This window comes from Anolis sagrei, chromosome 6 (genome assembly GCF_037176765.1).
Source record: "Anolis sagrei isolate rAnoSag1 chromosome 6, rAnoSag1.mat, whole genome shotgun sequence".
Classification (NCBI taxonomy): domain Eukaryota; kingdom Metazoa; phylum Chordata; class Lepidosauria; order Squamata; family Dactyloidae; genus Anolis; species Anolis sagrei.
In genome coordinates, this window is record NC_090026.1 from 84125482 (window position 1) to 84147524 (window position 22043).

The following is a 22043-nucleotide window of genomic DNA, read 5'->3' on the forward strand; positions in this document are numbered from 1 at the left end:
TGCCCTTTAGATACATTGGCGCAGCATCAGACAACATGACACTGCTGACTAGGAATTATGACTGCCTTAACTTATTAAGCTAGTCTCTGATTCTTGCAAACTGAGCTGATGCATGTTGTCTCCTTGATAGAAGAAAGGATTGGGTAGAAATGTAATAAAGAAATCTTTGAACTATTCCTGAAACTTTCATATATTATATTTGAGACTGTCAATTTATATTAATCTTAACATTGAGAAGTTGAGAGAATGACACTGTAATGTGAACCCAAGTACTAGTTAAAATATTAGCATAATTAAATCTGGCTTTGTCTGTGAATATGATGTTACTACAACATTTATTAACATTAAAATGGATGTCCTTGTCATTTTGTAAATTACTTTCAAATGGACTCTCATTTCCTTCCACAATACTTTGTTTACTGAAAAAAAATTCAGCTGCTTTCCAGCAAGGTTTCAAGATGTGCTTCTATGACAGATCTCCTAATGGAGGAGAGGTTTATCTTTTATAGATAAGACTGCATTCCGTCCTAAGCCAAAATGCTGCCTGTATCAAATAATGTAGCAATAGAAGCAGATAATGTGAACAAACAGTTCATTTAGTGCACACTTTATAAAGTACAAGAGAACAAGCCCTGCTCTGAGAAGCCTGCTGTCTAAAATATGATATGGGAAAACTCACAGTGAAGAGGGGAATTCAGACTGTGCTGAATCAGAAAAATGCGGATTTTTTTTTTTGCTTGGTCGCAGTAGTGTACGTGGATTAAAGATTATACCTTTATTAAGAAGTCACATTCACATTTTCCCACTGTTAATTTAACAAGCTATATACATATTGGTAAATATACCTCCCTAAAAGCTTGATGTTGTTGAATGGAAATCTTTGATTATGGGAGTAATCAAGGTGCATTCAAGGCGGCTTATTTAAAGCAGTGGTTCCCTAGTGACCAGGGCCCACTTTGACCAGGGGCCACTTGACTAAGGACCACTTTGAGCAGGGACCACTTTGACCAGAGAACACTTTGACCAGGGACCACTTTGGCCAGAGACCACTCTCTGATAATTATCACCAAAAGGGGAGGGGCTTGTCAGTTCTGCGGAAAGGAGCAGAAATAAAATAAAATAAAGAGGAAGGAGGTTTGTGTACTGTATTTTTGTTCTTGTGGTCCACTGCTGGGCCGCAGCCCACAGGTTAAGAGCCACTGATTTAAGGCTTTACTTGCAAATTAGGTTTGTTTAAATATTTATTAATATTAAGTTGTAGCTAATTTATATCATAGTAAGGAAAAATGAAGGCAAAGAAGATAACCTATTCAGTTACTGTGAACAAATCTTGTTGGTTTCCCCTTTGATAATAGCCTTAGCGTCAACATCAAAACAAAATTACTTGAAGATAATAACAACAACGAAAGAATGCTTAAATTGCTGAGACTGTGTATACTTTATTCTTCATGAATCATCGTAAAATGTTTAATACAACTTGCATTGACTAAACTAGTATTGTATTGGAGGTCATCATATTTTGACCAGCTTTGGTGTTGCACTAGCATTATATCCAGAGTTTAATAAAACCAAAACGTCATTACTACCAATGTTGTTGCTTTCTCTGCCAGCTCTAAAGTGCTGTAAGGTCAAGAGACAATCCTCTGCTCTTTTCTTTACCTCCAGGTTTGGAGTAGGAGGGGAATTCTGCAGAATGTAAATACAAGTTAATCCCCCCCAAATATAGCTCTGTCAAGCCCTGAAAAAGGTCACTAGTTCCTCCTCTGTCTCATGAGGACAAAGGCACTCAAAAACACTCCTTCTGTGGAAACATAGAAACAAGCTGACACATGTATTCTTGACCTCAAGATATGAGTCAATGAAGGAAAAGAGAGTCTTGTTATGGTTTTATGTTTGTGTTCAGCAAGTGGGCTTGGGACTGAACAAATGAAATAAGATCAACTCTACCACACCAGGGCTTGAAGGAAGTCTTGTGGAGATTATACTTGCAATGCAGTGATCCAAACAATTGTGTTAGCAGTATGGAGCAGAGTTAGCTTGTGCTATCCTGATCTCTTGTGTGTTTCTTGATGATGGTAGGGATTTTAATACTCTTCTCCTCTCTCCAACCCCCAGAGAGCTGATGAGAGATTGTGTTGATGCCTTCAATCTCCCATTAGGACTACAGCTATGGCAAGATTTGAGATAGATATTAATTTAAACACATTGCCCAGACTTCCTTGTGCAACTCTTCCCCTGTTTTACTTTTTCATTCTTTGCAATGCTATGCTATTGACAATTAACTTTAGTTTTTAGAAAAAGACATACCTACAGGTTAACTCTTTAAAAGATGGAAGCCAAACAGAAAACAGCTCCAGCAGACAAAAGTCCTTTGTCCCACCCTGGTAATTCCACAGATATATAAACCCATTTTCCTACTTCCAACAGACCTCACTACCTCTGAGGATGCTTGCCATAGATGCAGGTGAAACGTCAGGAGAAAATGCCTCTAGACCATGGCCATATAGCCCAAAAAAACTTACAACAACCCAAACAGAAAACATTAATATAAAATTAAGTTGAGTAGTCTATTCTACCAATATATATTGACAATAAATAAATTATAAACATTAATCTTTTAATGTTTTCAGTTCCTCAGAAATTTATTTTTCATAATATAAACACTGTAATGTCCCCTTTAAGTTGAAGCCTAAATCTGTTGAAGATCTACATAGCGATGTTTAGAATCAAAGTTTCAACATTCCCTAAAATTATACTTGTTTCGTTTTTCCTTTTCTGCAAGAGTCCCTATAATTCTTGTTCTCTGCCCACTCAAGTCACACAAGCCATATGAAATTTTGGTACTGTTCCATTATCCAGGCAGAGGCTTCAGACCGGGTCATGGAACCGAGACAGTCTTGGTCTCCTTAGTGGAGGGAACTTGACAGGGGGAGTGTGTCCCTGTTGGTTCTCTTGGACCTCTTTGCGTCCTTCGATAACTTTGTATCCTTCTGGAGCACCTTGTGGGAATGGGACTTGGTGGTACTATCTTGCAGTGTCTCCGGTCCTTCTTGGACGATTGCTCCTGAAAGATGTTGTAGGGGACACCTGCTCAGCCTCATAATCCTTGTCCTGTGGGGTCCTACAGGGCTTGTATTGTCCCCCATATTTAACATCTACAGGAAACTAATGGGAGAAATCATCTGGAATTTTGAAGTTTGATGCCATCTGTACGCAGATGACATCCAACTCTTGTCTTTTCCACCTACTCCTAAGAAGACTGTCCAGGTCCTGAATTGGTGCCTGGCAGCTGTGATGATCTGGATGAGGGCAAACAAATTGAAATTTTATTAGGTTCTTCTCTGAAAAGTATGAGAAAGGTTTCTGAGAATGAAAGAGATATGAACTGTAAGCCTTTGGCATGCATAGTGGAAATGGTGTACACTTTAGGTTACTTTGAGCATGTGGTGATGACAGTTACCTCCTGCTTTATTGTTCTTGCATGTTATTATTATGCAAGTACAGTACCATATTTTGATTCAATTTGAAAATATCTAACTTCTTGAATTAGTCTTATCTTACTATGGATTCATGTAACATTGAACAGTATGCGATTTCTGTACCAAAGCATTTCAGAAAATTCATCACACTGGTATTTAGAAAAATGAACATATGATTAAATTAGGAAATTTAAGCTCTTCATCTATCTTTTTCCCACTTTAGGGTCATGATGAAGAAGCTGTTGTGGATACAGGTAAAATTAGCTCTACAATCACCACAAATTTTGAGAAAGAAGAACTTGAAAGTAAGTTTTTTTATTCCATTAGTAGTATTTTTCAAGTATGTAAAAGGAACATAAAATAAGAATTCTAATCCCCCTTTTGCTGTGTTAAGTAAGGAGATTGTGATTACTTTTGTAACATTTACACTGATAAATTTTCACTGATGCTATTAAGAGACATGATTTATATAGTGCAGGGGCTCTCAAACTTTTTCAGCCATAGAGCCCATTTTAAAGCAAAAGTTTCTTGTGGAGCCCTAATAAATGTTATGTTATGTTATATTATATTATTATCTATAATGTATATATTTCAGCCATGAGCAGATTTTTGGACACAGAGGCTGCATTGCATTTTAAAATTTGACAGATGTGTTGGGCCAGTGGCAGATGGATAGAAAGTGTTTGTGTGAAGTAATTGAAAAAAATGATCAAATTGATATGCATAGTTTTCATATCTCATTTCAAAAATGGAAATAAAGAATAATACAATATTTAAAATAAATAGCAATTTTAGCCAATATAAACTTAACAGTATTTCAAATGAAGACCCCAGGGGGCATCCAGTCTAACCCCTTCTGCCATGCAGTAAAAGCACAATCAAAGCATCCCCAACAGATGACCACTGTAAGAATAATAATAATAATAATAATAATAATAATAATAATAGGAACAACCCCAGGACCATCCAGTCCAACTCCCTTCTACCAAGCCTTAATAGCACAATCAAAACATCCCCTGAACGTTGGGAGGGAAATAGAGTACTGGAAACAAGAAAGACGATGGGGAAAATGTCTGTGTTGTGGGAAGACAATCCTGCCATCTTGCGCTCTTGGAGCAGGAGGAGAAAGAGGAAAGAGGAGGGAAGCTTGATGTGTGCTCTTGGAGCAGGAGGAAGGAAGAGGAGGAGGAGGGAAGCAGCATGGCGATGCAACCATGCACTCTTGGAGCAGGAGGAGGAGGAGGGAAGCTTGACATGTTCTCTTGAAGAATGAGGAGGAGGGAAGCATGGAGCCTCTCAGTATGTCTCACAGAGCCTCAAGGGCACCACGGAACACACTGGTAGAACTGCTACTGTAGTGAATCAAAATATAGTTTGTCACACATCTCCTCAAAATGCAACTTGCCACCTGGCATTGCATAAAATCAGGACAGTCCCTTTCCAGCTCCAAACCCATTTTGCTTCAAAGTGAAGTCAGAGTTTTATGTTCTAGTGTTGGGTTCTAGAACAAGCAATTATGACTTGAGAATATAACAGTGAAATAAATCCAAGCATTCTGCTCTGTCTTAGAACTGGAAAGGTGGACTGGGAACATCCTTGCAGTTGTGTTGTGCTTTGCTTATAGAGTTGTTAAAAGATGCTAGCTAGGGTAGCTACTAATTTATTCTTTTTTTTGATTTGCTGAACATTTGGAAAATGTTTGTCACTAATAAACATGTGAATCCTATTAAATAAACCATATACAATTAAATTTGATTAAAGAAGGATGTTATGGAAGGCTAGAGTTGAGATTTTGTGTGGCTATATTTTTGAAAAGCCCAACAGCAGATGGATGCATAACACAAGATTATATGCTGATACCTTTGCCACGAGGGCCCTCCCATGAGAAAATGAGGGATCATTCTAGCTATCTGTGGTCATTTTATTGGACTCTAAATAATCTCTGCCTTCTGGTAGGAGGAGTCTCTGAAATAGGGATGGGCAAAGTGAAGTCTTCCAGATGTTCAGATACATAGCCCCATTAGTCTGGAATTTAAGTATGCAAAGGGATTTTGTAACAGAAAGACATTGATAGCGTAAGCATTCATAGACTTTAATCTACTTCCTCAGATGCAGTGATATTGATGTACAATCCCAGATAATACAGGCAGTGATGAGAGATACTGGAAGTTTCCTCCAGTAGCACATGGAGAGCTGCTTTATGTCCACCACTGTTCTAGATGTCTAGATCAATAACACGCTCACACTTCTTTCTGTCTATTCTGGCCCCTTATAATAAGAATCGAGCCTCATTGCTTCTGACCAGCACTTTCATGAAACAGCTAGGAGCCCCCGGAGGTGCAGTGGGTTAATTTATTTATTTACTTCACTTGTATACGCTCTTCTCAGCCCTCAGGCGACTCAGAGCGGTTAACAACCAATTCAACAGTGTAAAACAGATCATTAGTCAATTAAAACAGCAGTATCCATTAATTCACATCAAAAATTCATATCAAAACATCAGTACAACAATACAACAAAATAAACCCCTGTGCCGGCAGGACCGAAGACCAACAGGTTGCAGTTTCAAATCCGGGGAGAGCGCAGATGAGCTCCCTCTATCATTTCCGGCTCTCCATGCAGGGACATGAGAGAAGTCTCCCACAAGGGTTGTAAAACATCCCAGCATCTCCTGGGCAACGTCCTTGCAGACGGCCAATTCTCTCACACCAGAAGCAACTTGCAGTTTCTCAAGTTGCTCCTGAAACAACAACAAAAAAAATGAAACAGCTGGACAGGAGCAATTGAGCTTGACACTTACAAAAATATGCAGATATCTCATTTAGGTACTTGCATATCTCTGTACCTTCATCTATAAAGTTAGAGATATTACAACTGCTTCTTGAGAGTTTCCTGAGTGGAAAGAGTCTAGGTGGAGAGGAGTAAAAGAAGGCTTAACATTTGAGAATTGGATACTTCTCCAAAAACTCCTATGACAATGAGGAAATGGATAACTTTCAGAGGAGCTTCCTTTTTCTGCTGGGAGGATCGCCTGAAAGAGGCCACAATCTGCATATGAAAAGGGCATGAAAATGTTCTGCTTTTTCAAGTAGCTTTAACCACCAGGAAGTGGTACAGTTTTGCTGATGGTAAAATAGTTGTAAAGTCTGCAGCTATTGTGTAACTAAGACAGACACAGTTGTGGATACTTTGGTGTTGTTTTACATGTTTATATATGCTTTATGCATGTCGTCTTAGGAGACAATAATGAAAAGGGGTCTATAGTAATGAGGAATGTGTAGAAGCATATCGTAGCCTTATAATGTGAAGTCCCACAATAACCTTCAGTTGGTCTTGTGACGTGACAGCAACATAGAAATAAGTTTTAAATGCAATTTCATTTGTATATGAACTCATCTCCTTGCCCTCTTAATTTTTTTACAGATAGTTGTGGGAAAGGGAGTTAATTGATTAGAAAGAGAATCATTTAACAGGGAGCACATCATATCCACAGAAATAAGACTAGTTAAAGTGGCTTGTACTGTAGCATACAGATGACAAGTGAAACTTGTATTTAAAAAAAGAACTTGGCACTGGCCACTTTATAATGATGAAGGTCTTAGTGGGAGGAAGATGGTGATGCTATTTTGTTCAGTAAGTGGGGTTTTTCAGCACTTGGTTATGTTATGAAACCTGTCTTGTGACCACATCCTTGAAAAAGATGACTTGTACCATCTGGTGTAGTTTAGCAGTGAAAAAATGCATTTAAACTGCGTGGTAAAAAAATATTATAGGTGTTTTAGCATGGATTTCTGCTCTTGACAGGACCCCCCCCCCCTTTATACTGTGTAAGATGCTCCACAATTAGACTAAAGAAATAATTAGGAATTGTTTAGGAATAAGTAGTTAAATTAACAAATCATAGCCAACCAGGATCTTTAGACCCACTTTTTCAAGTATATAAGACTAAGGTTACCCCATGCTCATAAACGGAGCTGAAGTTTGGGACCAAAATCAGATACCATTATTAGAGCAATCACAATCACAGCACCTGCAAAGTTTTCTGGGATTGGACAAAAGGGCCCCAGCTGCCACAGCAAGAGCAGAATTGGGAGTTCAGTGTTCCCTCACTTATCGCGGGGGTTATGTTCCAGGACCACCCGTGATAAAGAAAAACCATGATATAGGGGCACTATGTATGAAATGCCTTGCCCAACTGCGTGGCAGGAAGTCTCTTGCCGCATGGCCAGCTAGCCAACCGGAGTTCTGGATTTCCTTTCTTTTATCCAAATCTCCTAGAAGAACTAGATCCAAAAATGGTTGCACAATGAATACTGGATGTAGAAGCTCAGGAAGATATTCCGACCCTCAGTAAAGCTGGCTCATTGAGATGGCTAAGTAAATTTAAACATACTTTTCAAACAGCCCAATATCTAAAGACAGAAATGCCTGAATACGTCAGGAGGGTATTTACCAGAACTAGATTTGAACAGCTGGATACAATGGTCAAACATGGAAGGTTTAACCAAGTTCCATATAATGAACGATTTTGTGTCTGTGGAGTGTCAGAGGTAGAAGATATTACACATGTACTGTTTCGTTGTAATTTGTACAAGAAAGAGAGAAACCAATACCTCGGGCCATACAGTATAGAAAAACACACTGGGATCTGTACATTAAAACTACATTTTAATACATTAGTTTTAATACATTTAAAACATACTAACTGAAACAGGCACGATTGTTTCCTGGTAAATTGTAAACTTGTATTGATTCATTTGCCAAAATTATTTTTTATTTGTTTTAAAATCTTAGATTAAAAATTGGTGAAATATCTAGATTGTTTCTTTAAAAAATGTTGATAGTATGCACAAAGCAACAGACTCAGAATTTCTTTAGAAGTGCACTTGATATTTTAAAACCCACTAAATCACAAGAGTGTCATGCTGTGAGATCTGAGCAATAGTATGGTAAATAGAATAAGCAGTGGGTTTCTTTTAAAGAAATTTTAAAATGACACCACTAATGAACTTAACTATTAAAATCCATTTGTGGATTTCATCAACTAAGCTTGGATAAAGTCATGTCTCATTAAACTAAACAACTATCTTTGAAGCGGTGTGTACTAAAGTTAGTATCCTGCACTTTATTAATGCTGTTGAGGATTGGTTTAAGCTAATTCTGTAACAAGCTTTGTTTGGGATCAGTATGTGCAGCCATTCTGCAAGTGGGATTTTTGAAGGTCATTTATTGATTCAGTTGTTTCCTTTGTAATATAAATATTGCAAAATGTCATGCAGTTATTCAAAATATTTTTGCACAGGCACAATAGCCGTTGTATACCTTCTTATGGGCATGCACTTGGACTGCTTTTTGGATGATCATTCTGTTGCTTAATAAACCATAGAAGCTTTTTTTAGCCAATTTGTGTAGGCCTTTCTTTCTCTGTATGCTTCATTGAAATCCAGGATCTAGTTAAGCACAATATCTCATTTCACCTGAACCTGACCGAATGACTGCCAGTTTTGGAATAGATCAGAATCTTAAACTGAGTTTTGAAAAGGAACAAAGACAGACATGAATACGATTGACAGATTTTTGGGGGAGGGCAATATTCCTGACCAGGACATCAGGGCTGCACAGAAATACAGAATGTACTAACTTGAAAAGCACATATTTTAATGTTTAAACAGTTCAGGGGATACCTTGGTCCTATGAAAAAGTGCATTTGTAATCCTGGAAGCTGCTAGATGAGGCAGCTCACCTTTTCCTTGTCTTTTGGCCAGGATAAAAGGCCTTGGAGGTCTTAGTTGGGAGGAAGGCGATGATGCTATTTAGTAATTCATTTGAAAGTTGGCTTCTGGTAATATCATGGAAAAAAGATGACTTGTACCAGCTGTTCTTTCAGGATATAGTTCTGTGGCACATTTAGACGTGGATGTGGTTGGTTATAAAAACAGATTAACAGAGCCCAGAACTCTTTCCCCATCCCAATCCAGGATTCCAACTTGTTTGAAAGCTGATAGCCATAATTTCTGGTTCAAATAGAATAGGATTCTTCTGCATTGCATTGAAGTGCACAGTTAAGAATAAATAGGAGTTGTGTGAAGAAAAATGTCTTCTTCACCAATATATGATCACAATGTAACCATCATATCATTCAAGCAGACTTTCTCCTTTTGGAAAAAAAAAACACTCACAAAGCTTCTCTTTCTCCTTTAGCTTCCCTTCCAGTGATGATCATCTTTCTTTTATCTGCAGGTGTGGTTAAGCTTGCATAGACAGAATATTTCTATAGTATTCCTCAACTAGTGGACTTGTGAAAATAATTTTATCCTTTTCTGGAAGCCTTTTACATAAAATGCAGTATTACTCAACACTGTTGAAAACATTGAAAAATTTAAAACCAGAAATGGACTTGGACTGTTTGTGCGTGCAGATGGGGTTGCATTGGAGGGTGCTGAGCCCACACACACACATTGTCAATTCTTCTTTAGATAGTTGATATGAATTTTCCAGACCAGGAAGTATTGAAGTTAATCAGTAAACCAATTACTTGCTGTCTGACCAGCACCTTCTTTATTAAGGAAACTAGACTAACATGTTGCCTACCTTTTTGGGGTCAAGGCCACAGAGCTGTGTATATTGGTGTGCACGTTCCCTTTGGGAAACAAGGTCGACGACGTCATAAACATCGTGGACATAAACATCATAGAAGAAGAAGAGAAAAGGAAACTGATAGAGAAGATGGGCGAGATTCTCCCTCTTATGGTAAGAGGTTTGGTTGGTACTTTATTTTTAAATAATATTTTCTTAAGTGGTGAAGATTTTAAATCCAGTTTTTGCCTCTCACTATATTTTTGAGAGACCTGAAATTTTTAATTTGATACCATGTGGTATTTGTTTGTTGTCTTTCAGCCTGCTAGATATACAGTAGATAAAACATTATTTGAAACATTAAATATAGATAAACAAAACAGAAAGAAAACAGATTACAGGCAGTCCCAGAGTTACAAACATCTGACTTACAAATGATTCCTAGTTAAGAATGGGACTGAGATAACAGGAAGTGAGAGGAATCTACCACTAGGAAGGCAAATTCACTCTTGGAAGAGTTATCATGGGGAAAAGGTGGTGCCATTGAAGCTTTTTGGGATAGAAAGTGTGGTGAAATTTTCTGAATAAGGACACAGAAAACAATACAATACAAAAACTTTATTACAATCACTGACCAGCACAAAGTGGGGCACAAGCGCCCTGGGAGGGGACGCACAGCCCCCCAGTGAAGCTGTTATTAAAAAGCAGATTAGAAAACAGTTTAAAAACACAATTTAAAACACAGGTTATTGTAACAGGTATAGAACCGAGCCGGGGGGGAGGGGATTGATAGGAGGGGCCAAAACACTGGGGGGTGGGCACTAAAGGGGAAGTGAGAGGCACTACTCTGAAACTAAGATGCAGTCTCTAGGGCCATCTTACCAAAGCGGTCAAAACTGACAAAGGCGTCAAGCAAGGGTGCATTTTGGCCTCACTATTATTCAATTTTCTGTATTAAGTCTATGGTGGAACACCTAAACAACTTGGACTTCCACCCTCTGTTATAAAACACAGAAAGCAAAACAAACACTACAAACAACCCTTCTCTATGCTATCTGGCTGGAGTTACACTTTAAAATGTACCTGTTCTGACTTACAAACAAATGGAACTTAAGAACAAACCTACAGAACCTATCTTGTTTGTAACTTGGGGGCTGGCTGTATAACTATGTCTTTGAATACAGTTTTTAAACCCCATATACAAGATAGAGAAAGCACCCTTGGTTTTATGATATGTTTAGGTGACATGAAGTTTACTTTAATGCTTTAGTTTCTTTGGTTTTAATACTTCGGTTCTATGACCTGTCCTGATGAAAAGATAAAGGCTTCATATTGTTGAGTCCCAATCCAAGGAGTCTCAATGCTTAAGTATTGGTTAGAGAAAGGTTAAATATGTGTTATAGATTATACAGGAATATTGGGCTATAAATGTGCAGGAATGAACTTGGACTTTTTATGCCACCTACACATATTGTGTATTACCATGATGAGCCAAACACTAAGCCTATATTTGCTTGCATGAGGAAGTCCTGGTCATTGGACAAATGTGGAAGACAGTTCCCATAGATAAGGCAATTGTATTAAATGGACCTTAATTGCATGCTTTTGCTTTAGTAAGTGTTTTCATTTTTAATTATCTGTTTCATGAAATGTTGCAATGCACCAAGACCACCTGGGATATGGTGAGCTAATCATTGCATTAAAGACTCTTAAGTGTGGTTTTTTGGAAGAAAGTAACAGCGTCAGTTGTATTTATAACCCAGCACGAACAATTGTAATATTGTGATTAGTTCTATCATAAAATGAATAAAAATTTAAATTTTTACAAATAAATCTCTCCATTTAAATTTTATGAAGACACGCCATCTCAGAGGGTACAGTTTATTCTGGGTACTGAAGATGATGATGAAGAACACATTCCTCATGATTTGTTCACTGAAATGGATGAACTTTGTTTTAGAGAAGGAGAAGAATATGAATGGAAAGAAACTGCCAGGTAACGTATATGTAATTCCTTTTCCTGGTCACATAAAATATAAATTTGCATTGAGATAACATAATTGGTAGAAATGTTTTGAAAGTGCATGACTCATTCCCCTAAAGCCAGGGGTTTTGAAACTTTTTAAACAGAGGCCCAGTTCTTTGTCCCTTGGACTATTGAGGGACTGGATTATAGTTTGAAAACAATGAAAATAACCTGTGCATACTTCACATATCTTATATGTAGTGCAAAATATATGAAAGAACAATACAATATTTAAAATGACGACCAATTTTAACTAACTTACCAGTAGGAAATGTTGGCCTGCTTTTGGCTGATAGTAAAGTTAATTAAGGTTGGTATTGTTTTATGCCTTCAAGTCATTTCAGACTAAATCTAAACTTAGGGCGGGGCCAGGTAAATAAACCTGGAGGGCCGCATCCTTCCCGAAGGCCTTAGTTTGGGAACCCCTGCTTTAGGTTTTTCTTCTATCTGTATGATCAATGATACTGGTTCTTGTAAGTAGTATATTTTATGTAAGAGTTTTATATGTCTCTGTTGATGAGGTAATTCGCAGAATAGCAGCAGTCAGATTATGATTGTAATCCTGTTTGCAAGGATATTGTGTAAAGCAATGTGAGAGCCTTTTTGGTTTAAAAACTGGGAAGGAAGGAAGGAAGGAAGGAAGGAAGGAAGGAAGGAAGGAAGGACAGACAGAATATCGTATTCCTATCCTTACTCTTTTTGAGCTTTGAGTAGGCAAGTGAATCCTGGCATGTTATGTAGCATTGGAAGAAGCACTGAGGAAGGTTTTGAGAAGTGGTGACAACATGAAGAAGCATATATGAGAAGTCTCCAGATTGCTAACAATTATATTGAAATGAATGTTTGTATGTGTTTTGTGTATCTTTGTTTCAGATGGCTGAAATTTGAAGAAGATGTTGAAGATGGTGGTGAACGATGGAGTAAACCTTATGTGGCTACCCTGTCTCTCCACAGCTTGTTTGAATTGAGGAGTTGCATTTTAAATGGAACAGTCATGCTGGATATGAGAGCCAATTCACTGGATGAAATAGCAGGTTGTAGTAAATTTTAGGCTAATATAAATTTGATAAAGCTAGTAAGAATTTGTTTCATTATCATGTCCAAGGTAGAAACTAGGATAAAACAACGTAGGTACTCATACTACTGTTTTAATCAAAGTTAGTTTCCAGCTGCCCAAGTTCCATTCTGTAGACTTAGGATATATGTCTCCTGACTTCACATATTTCATTACTAGAAGGCGGATGTGTTAAAGTGTCATACTTTTTACATTTCTGTTGTATACTTTATCTAGTTTATGTACCTCCTACAATTTTAATGCAAAATAATCTGCTTATTCAATATATTCTAACACAGAGACAGATCTCAACAAAACCTCATTAGAAGTTGCTAGTGATCATTAACATTCTCTCCGGTTTAGAATTAAAAACAGAACCAACACTGGTTTATTAGATGGCTGTATTCCTTTTTCTTTCTTTCTGGTGCTTGCCTTGCTAGTCCAATAGTTTTATGTTTGGAGAACATAAATTTAAGGCAGGGATATGCTTCTTTTTTTTTTAAAAAAAAAAATCCCTAATTTGGAAATTAAGGATTATCATAGCATAGAATGGTCCAGGTTTCTGCAACAGATCTGAAATCTCCATACATGTAATTTGGGAACTTGGCTTATTATTTCTCTGAACTGATAAAAATGTGATTCTAAATTAAGCATAGATCATTTAAAACTAAAGATAAAGCACTTTCATTGCTAGCTCACATATTTTCCTTCTTCTTTGCATCTATTAACTATAATGAGGAGAAGGCAACTTGTTCAATTAACTTAAATATATTGCAAACACACTATATTCAAAACAAGACTCAATATTTCATATAACCCTGGTTGTGAAGGAAGATGGGTAACTTATGCACTTCACTTGCCTACATGTTAAGATGACAGTCTGCATATGGTTAGTTTTGGCAAGGAGAGTTAGATAGGTTGATGGCATCTTATCTTTGCTATGCTGGCCACAGGGACAAATCACAACTCTAGTTGACGTTTGAGTGCCAGCATTGAGTGCCAATAAGTACTAGAGCAGTGGTTCTCAACCTGTGTGTCCCCAGGTGTTTTGGCCTGTAACTCCCAGAAATCGCAGCTAGTTTGCCAGCTGTTAGGAATTCTGGAAGTTGAAGGCCAAAAAATCTGGGGACCCACAGGTTGAGAACCATTGTACGAGAGGAACTATACAAGCTGAACTTGATGTTCTTGCTTGGAATATGAAAGAATTCTTGTTGTTGCAGTGTAATTAGAATGGTAGCTTTTTGATTATAATATACCTGATAGTCCAGAGATGGTAGACCTTGGTATCTCATTATTTAACCAAAAAGAGGATATTGAGAGTCTAAATGTGGAATTTATCTTAAGAATTTATCCTATATAGATTGAAGTCGCTATACTTAACTTAATGTTTCTTTTCCTTTGATAGATATGGTATTGGATAACATGATCACTTCTGGTCATTTGGATGAATCTATGAGAGAGAATGTCAGAGAGGCACTTTTGAAGAGGCACCACCATCAGAATGAAAAAAAATTCAGTAATCGGATTCCCCTTGTTCGATCTTTTGCAGATATAGGCAAGAAACATTCTGACCCTCTCTTGCTTGACAGAAATGGTGAGATAAGTTGTGGCATCCAGTTTATTTTTACTTTTAACAACATAAGGCAGAGATGTGAGAAAAGCCAGCACTTACATGAAATACATTATAAATTCCTTTGTTAAAACAGAAATGTTTCGTTTTTGTCTCTTGTTACTTGGGTCATATTTCTGCCCTTTGAGCTTGAAGAATCAAGGGCTGGGTTCATACCATTGAACACAGTCTGAATTCCTTGGTAACTGAGTTACTTTCCATAATCTTTTTGTGAAGATGAATGTGAAACCAAGACTATGGATATCCTTTAACATCTTAAGACATCTCTCTCCTCTGTTTTCCAGATTTTTCTGGTTTTGCTATCAACTTGGGTAACATAGTGACAGAATTAAAATATTTTTTTCCTTTAGGAATAATCTGTAAGTGGTGAAAGGGGAAGAAAAACACATTGAGAGTGAGTGTGAGAGAGAAAGGGCCTAAAAGTTCCAATTGATTAGACCAGTTGAAGTAAGGAACTTAAATAAGTGTTGATTTACCAAGTTTTAATTGGCTCAATACATTTATTCTATGACTAACATTTATGTCATGCCCACATTGCTAGAAACACACTTTCAATAGTTAACCAAAACTCAAGCAACTAGAACTGACAAGCAACCAGCAAAAAATGACAGAGATCAAAGGAATTCTACTTTAAATATAAAACACAGTAAAACTGTTGAACTGTGTTACATTAAGTTAAGTTTGTATTTTAACTGAATTTAATTATTGTTTTTCAATATGAATATCAAGTCAATATAGAGTTATGGTATAGTACAGAATGGGGTATAGTATTATTTATTCCTATTTAAATAGACACTCTCAAGCAACCAGGAACTACATTTATCTGGCATATACCAATCCCCATGGGTGTTGGTTAACTGAGAGTCTACTGTATATGTGCATAGCAGTACTGTTATAGGAAGCAAGATAGGATCATGGAATCAATGAGTTGGAAGAGATCTTGTGGGCCATCCAGTCCAGCCCCTTGCCAAGAAGCAGGAAAACCACCTTCAGTGAATTCCTGACAGATAGCCATCCAGCCTCTGCTTAAAAGCCTCCAAAGAAGGAGCTTCCACCACACTCAGGGACAGAGTTCCACTGCTGAATTTCTCTCACAGTGAGGAAGTTCCTCCTAATGTTCAGGTGGAATCTCCTTTCCTGTAGCATGAAGCCATTGTTTCGTGTCCTAGTCTCCAGGGCAGCAGAAAATAGGCATTCTTTGTGAGCAGATAGTAATTAAATGTTTTTTTAATATATTTCTATCTATCGGGTTTTACATTCTAATGCCAACATATTTGGCTTTTCTGGTATGTATGTTTATTTCAGTACTGGACTTAATGACAGTTGTTGACCCAGAATTGGATAACTCTAATGAACTATCATTAGGAGCTCATAATAACTACAGAGAGTTTCTAAACCCCAATCCAATCATTTCTTACTGTATCATTGTCTGATAAACTGAGTTTGGAACTTGCTTTTTTAGGGGGAGGGAGCAATAACAGTTTGGATACTGACTGTTGATTTCATTTACATGATTGTATATCATGGGTTACTCTTCCTCATTTTGTTGAAGATTACTTTAAGAAAGGCTTTTGTTATCTATATTACCGAGTTAAAATATACAGATTTCTTTTTGGAAACATAGCACTTAAATGTTTTTGCTCAGTTTTTTTCTGGATTTTGAGCAGTTATCTACTTTCTACTTTGCTTGGTAGATACTTGTAAACATATGCTGACTCTTTAAACATTCAGTGTTCTGCTACAGTACTCAAGACTTGCTTATCTCATCTGTAACTGAGTGATGTTTTGCTTTGATAAACGTTATTTTTTTAAAAATGTGACATAACTTTCTGCTGAATGTTTTCATCACTTTATTTGTTTTGTCTCAGGGGAGGGCCTTTCAGCCTCCCGCCACTCTTTGCGAGCAGGTCTCTCTGCTTCACATATTTCCCTGAGAGGAGAGAATCGTTTGTCACTTCTTCTCAATTATCTTCTTCCTGGATCTCCAGCGGCCTCAAGGAGAACAACCCCTTTACCTACCCCTCAAAGCACCCCACCCTCCAGTCCTAGATGCGAACATGAGGCAACCAAAAATGTGCAGCCACCTGAGCTTCAGAGTACCGGACTTCTAGTGTCTCCTTGTAATTATGATATACCTAAAGTAATAATACATCCACCTGAGGAGGATTTAGAAGCTCAGGAAAATGTGGAGAAGACGACAGAGGATAATAGTGACATAACATCAGGCAACTATATGCACTCAAATTGTTCTTGTGTGGTGCTTTCTGCAGCTGAATCACTTCCACTGCAAAGTTTTTATCACACAGCTTTAGCACCCATGAGTTGTATCAGTCTGCTACTTGTTGCATGCTTCATTTCTTTTGCGTGGTTTTTTTGAGAACTTTATTCAGTATTTTGATATTAGATGCAAAAGTTGGCACAGAAATATTAACCCAAACATTAACACGTTGAAAGCAACTGAATATTCATACATACATCTTTGTTTAATAAACAAAATGAATGCATTCAGCAAATGACTTTTGAAAGAAAAAGAAAAAAACCATGAAGAGAGGGAAATAGGTTATAAATTTTATATATTAAAGTGAGAAGCCAAATGGTGGCCTTTTCCTCTTTATATTAAAAACTCTGTAATGCCTAATAGACTAAGCATGCTGTTAGTACCAGAAAATGTCAGGGCATTCGAAAGATCATGGTCTGAAATTTCATCCTAATTCTCTACCCCAACTTTAGGTTCCTCCTATGGGGATGTAAAAAGTTGTTCTCCATTTAATTCATATAAATATTTATCTCTTTTACAAACCTTTTGAATAGTAACAGGAAGAGGCTTCTGCAACATAAGAGGTGTTTATGCGAGTTAGATGTAGACAGACTGCTTTAAGTATGCACTCCAGGTGATTCTGGTGTATTTCAGCAAGGTACTTTTTACATGTTTTTTCTGTATTGGGGAATGGCTTTTTTTGCATAGGGTTGAGCAGCTGTTGCCAACATAGTAGGGAGACAAACTACTGTGAGTGGAAGCTTAACATCTTATCATATATTCTGTTTCTTTTGTGTAGCCCTCTAAGGATGGCTTATAAAGATAGGAAATAAAGTAGAAGAGGCACGCAGTGGAAATTTATTTCTCTCCTTAACATTAAGTATTTTGCTGCATTATTGATGAAACTTGAATATTGATATTACTTGACTATGCATTGGAAACTATATCTTGGAATATATAGCCTCCCTGTTAAAATTTTCTCTGAGGCTTTGAAATGACATGTGACTTTGTTCCATCCTGCTGCTGATTTATATCATGTTAATTCTGAGTCACTTGATAATTTTTATTTAGTTAGTTTAGGAAAAGTATGGTCATGATAGATCTGACATTTTCTTAATAATGTATATTTGGGTCTGCATTGAGCTGAGATTTGAAACCCCACCATAAAAAAGCAAGTCTTAAGTTTGACTGAGTACTAAAGATAATACAATAGAAAGTAGTGCAATTTAAATTCTACTTTTACAGCTTGAATATGTTAAGAACATTGCAGAGTGATCTGCCTTGCACATATTCCAATTGTTGTTTCTGTTCCTTTCCTGAACATGCTGCTTCTGTTTCTTTCTACTCCCCACCCAGACATGATCTCTTCATCTACCAATAAAGAGCAGGAATTAGTCTTCACCTAAATTTTGTTTGAATGAAGTTCCTGTAATTTTTCTCCCTGAGCATTATTCTTAGTCCTATGTGTTTGGTACTGAAGGTTGCTGGGAAAGGAATTGTATTTAGGTCAGACAATAAGATGCTGGGAAAGGCATAGTATTTAGGTCAGACAATAAGGCTTGGAAACCAATTACCATCAGACCTCCACATTTGCTGGGGTCAAGTGAAAAGTTGATTGCCTAATCACACTAGAAAACCTAGAGATTCCTAGCAAAAACATTTTATCACACCTGGACATTTCAAACCTGCAAATGTGGAGGGCTGTTAGTAAAATAAGATTATGCACTAAAGAAAGTGAATGCTTGCTTCAATTCTGCTTGTAGTTGTGTGTCTGTTTTGTGAGAAAATTCTGTCTGCTAATCCCGATGTATGATTTGATTACTTTAAATATTACTCTAGCAACACAACGTTGCTCATGGGAATAGTGTGGATCCATGCTTAACCTTTAAAAGCTAATGTTTTAAAAACCTTCACAAACCTGTCTTTATAGTGCTAATTCATAGTCAGCCTCCTAACAGTGCTGATGATCTAAAGATGATGAATTGTTGTCTTCAATAAAATCAGTTTGCATAGAGTTCCCCTCCATACTGCCTCGGGGACATGAACAGAAAAACTCAGACTTTAACTTGGTCACGTGATAGTGATTTCTAATGGCATATGTGGCTAAGATGAAGACTGTTCATAATGAGTCATCATAAACTTCTGCTTGAGCAAAACTGGTCTTGAATATTCAAGGAGTTCTCTTGAAAAGCAAAGAAAATGAATTGTGTTGTTAATTTCCATAGATGCATATTTGTATATATTGAATTGCTAATGTTAGGGCTGCTTTTAATTTCAGTTGGAAATTTTCTAATTTTGGAATTAGACCTTCTTTCTAAAACTCCATTCCTATGATGAATATATAACTACCAATTCAAAAAATACTATGGGGATATAAATGAGGTAAATAGAGATTTTCTCTATGTACATGAAATTACATGCACAGCTATGCAGCTCGCCCTCTTTGCCAAATGGCTTACCACTAAAATAATTAAAACATAATAAAGCCAATTAAAACTTATTTGGCTAGACTAAGTTAATTGAACTTGTTGTGTGCCTTCAGGTGAACTCTGACTAATGATAAACCTATCATAGGGTTTTCTTCTAAGATGCGTTTTGCCATTGCCTTACTTTGAGTATGGCTTCGAGTGCCTGCTCTTCCCCGATGGTTTTCTTTTCAGGGAGCAATCAGAGTGTATCCTGTGTAACTTCCAAGATTAGACAAAATGTGCTACCTTAAGCAGCCTAGCAGAATTTGGGTCCCATAAAATAAAGGGAAGACTCTTTGTCCCAAATGGTTCAGCCATAACACGTCTCACATAAGTGTGGCTGTAAGCTGCATTTGGCTCCATCCATGACAAGTATAAAAGACTATGCTTTAATGGCCGACCGGGCAGGGAGTCAAACAAACCCACCACTGCCCCACCAATTATAATAACTAGGCAGATGGCAAACCGATCAATCCCACCATCTAACCCCAATTATAAAGGCAGGCTTTTTGGCCAAACAATATGACTGGACAGGGGGCAAACAGATCCCACAAACTGTCCATCCTTTAATAAAGAATACACCACTAATATAGCACTTAAGGAGATGTCTCTCTATTTAAACCTTCGCTGCCACCATAAGAATAAATGAACAGGAACCCTCTAGCTATTTACGATGTTAAAAGGATTGTTTAAAACACCACTAGGTACTGTCTTTTAAAAGGCTTCTTTGAAGGGAAACAGGTTGAGGTTGAATAGAAAAGAAAAGGGACTAAATCCACAAATGGCACTTGACTCAGGCTTAAGTTTCAAAAATACCAATGAAAGTTTATTGAATAGAAAAGTTACAGAATGAAAGTGAATGCAGTTTAATAGGCTTAGCTGTTACAATTAAAGTGTTCTTGTTCTTAAAAAGCGTAACGGTTGCATGAGAGAATGGTTCTATCTTTGTTACAGTTCCTATACAAAACCCAGCTATCTCTTCTCTAAAATAGCTGTAACCAGTCTGCCACAGCTTACTCTGCTGTGCAAACTTCAGGCAAGCTGCCTATTCTAATCAGGAACTCCTACAAGCTTCTCTAATCCTCTTCTAACTCTAACATCTACCAGAACTGAACTGAACTGACTAAAAACAGCTTCTTACTTTCCCTCCAACAGTCTAACTCCGCCCCCCTTTAACAAACCAATCCTGGCTGTTGCTGGGCTGGCTCAGGCCTAGGCCACTCCCCCTCTCTGAACTGGAGTCTTCCCTAAACTAAGATGGCTCCTGCTGCCCTCTGCCAGGCCTTCTAAGCTGAAACTACCTAGCCTGTCTCTTCTAGGCCCTGCCACCCTGGCTGGCAAGGTAAGGGATCTTCACAACAAGGATGCCAACTTAAGCCAGTTATTTTACCTCCTTTCATTGATGCTGTGCTCTCATAAAGAAGTGGGGGGGGGGGGGGGGCGGGACAGCTTGCTTTAAAACAGCCCCACCCCACAAATCCTTCTTTCTGAAGCATTTGAGCAATTGCTTTCTAGTGGTGGTTGGGCTTCCCTTGGAAATACGTCCTAAAGTCTGGATGCTAGTGTAGCTTACCTGCATTTCCACTGCCAAAGTTTAGGTCATTAAAAGGATGCAAGGAAGTATTTTTCATACGTGCCATTAAAATGAAAACCCTTCATGTTTCTTAGTTCTAAATGGATTGGGGCTGGAGTGGCAATAACAAATGGTTTGAGTGGTCCTGGAGTTGATCTAACCTTGGTCAAAAATAATAATTGAAAAATCTTGTACTACCAAAGAACTTTCTCAGCAGTATGGCAGTAGCATAAATAAGATAAATAAGAAGTCATCCCTCTTAAGACTCAATAGTCTGAAAAATCATTTTGGTAAAGCAAAAGCAACAATGATATAGTGTCTCTGTCCACTTTTTGGGGTTGGCTGCTCACCAAGGCCAAAAATCAGATTGGGAAATATCTGAAACAGATAATTGAAACTGTTCTATTTTTTATATTCTCTTTTTAAAAATATTTGAAGAATCTGTATTTGTTTTCTTATGAAAGGATTTAGAGGGGCTATTGGCTTTTGTATGCATTCTATATGAGACCTAGCTGCATGAAACTAAGGGGGAACTCTTTGAATTTCATGTGGTAGTGTATAATGCTATGGTTCTGCTATGAAAAACAGAAATCTTAGGAATAATTATTCATTTTGCCTCTGGAAGTTACAATAAACTCTATTAATCCTTTTCCTATCCTGAGGCATATTAGACAATGAATAGACAGTGTAAGAATCACTGATACCTTCTAGTTCTGTTCAGACATTGCACATATGACTTAAATGAATATGTGAGAATATAAAAGCACTTCTTTTGGGTCCTGTTTCATCACTTTGCCTACATGAAAAGCAACAAAACTGAAGCAGAGAGCCTTTGTGGAGGCTCTTTTTGTGAAGCAAAATCCTAGAAAATCAGATGTTAGAATTACATGATTATGCTATAAACAGTAGGTTCTCCATTTTCATACTCATTCCTTTTTGCATAAGCAAAAAGTCAAAGAAGTGTGTAGTTGGTGCATTCC

At 37.4% G+C, this 22043-nt stretch overlaps 1 protein-coding gene across 8 annotated transcripts in view; it reads left to right on the forward strand.

The window, feature by feature from the left end:
- Window positions 1–22043, forward strand: part of SLC4A7 (solute carrier family 4 member 7) — an 85149-nt gene that overhangs the window by 29928 nt on the left and 33178 nt on the right. For 5 of the 8 annotated variants that reach the window (XM_067470225.1, XM_060781891.2, XM_067470226.1 and 2 more), the window contains exons 2-7: window positions 3703–3784; window positions 10086–10229; window positions 11913–12051; window positions 12955–13115; window positions 14541–14729; window positions 16634–16990. In XM_067470225.1, coding sequence (XP_067326326.1) covers window positions 3703–3784; window positions 10086–10229; window positions 11913–12051; window positions 12955–13115; window positions 14541–14729; window positions 16634–16990 — 1072 coding nt within the window. The remainder of the gene's footprint in view (window positions 1–3702; window positions 3785–10085; window positions 10230–11912; window positions 12052–12954; window positions 13116–14540; window positions 14730–16633; window positions 16991–22043) is intronic. The other 3 variants (XM_060781894.2, XM_067470227.1, XM_060781895.2) reach the window with 1 other exon arrangement.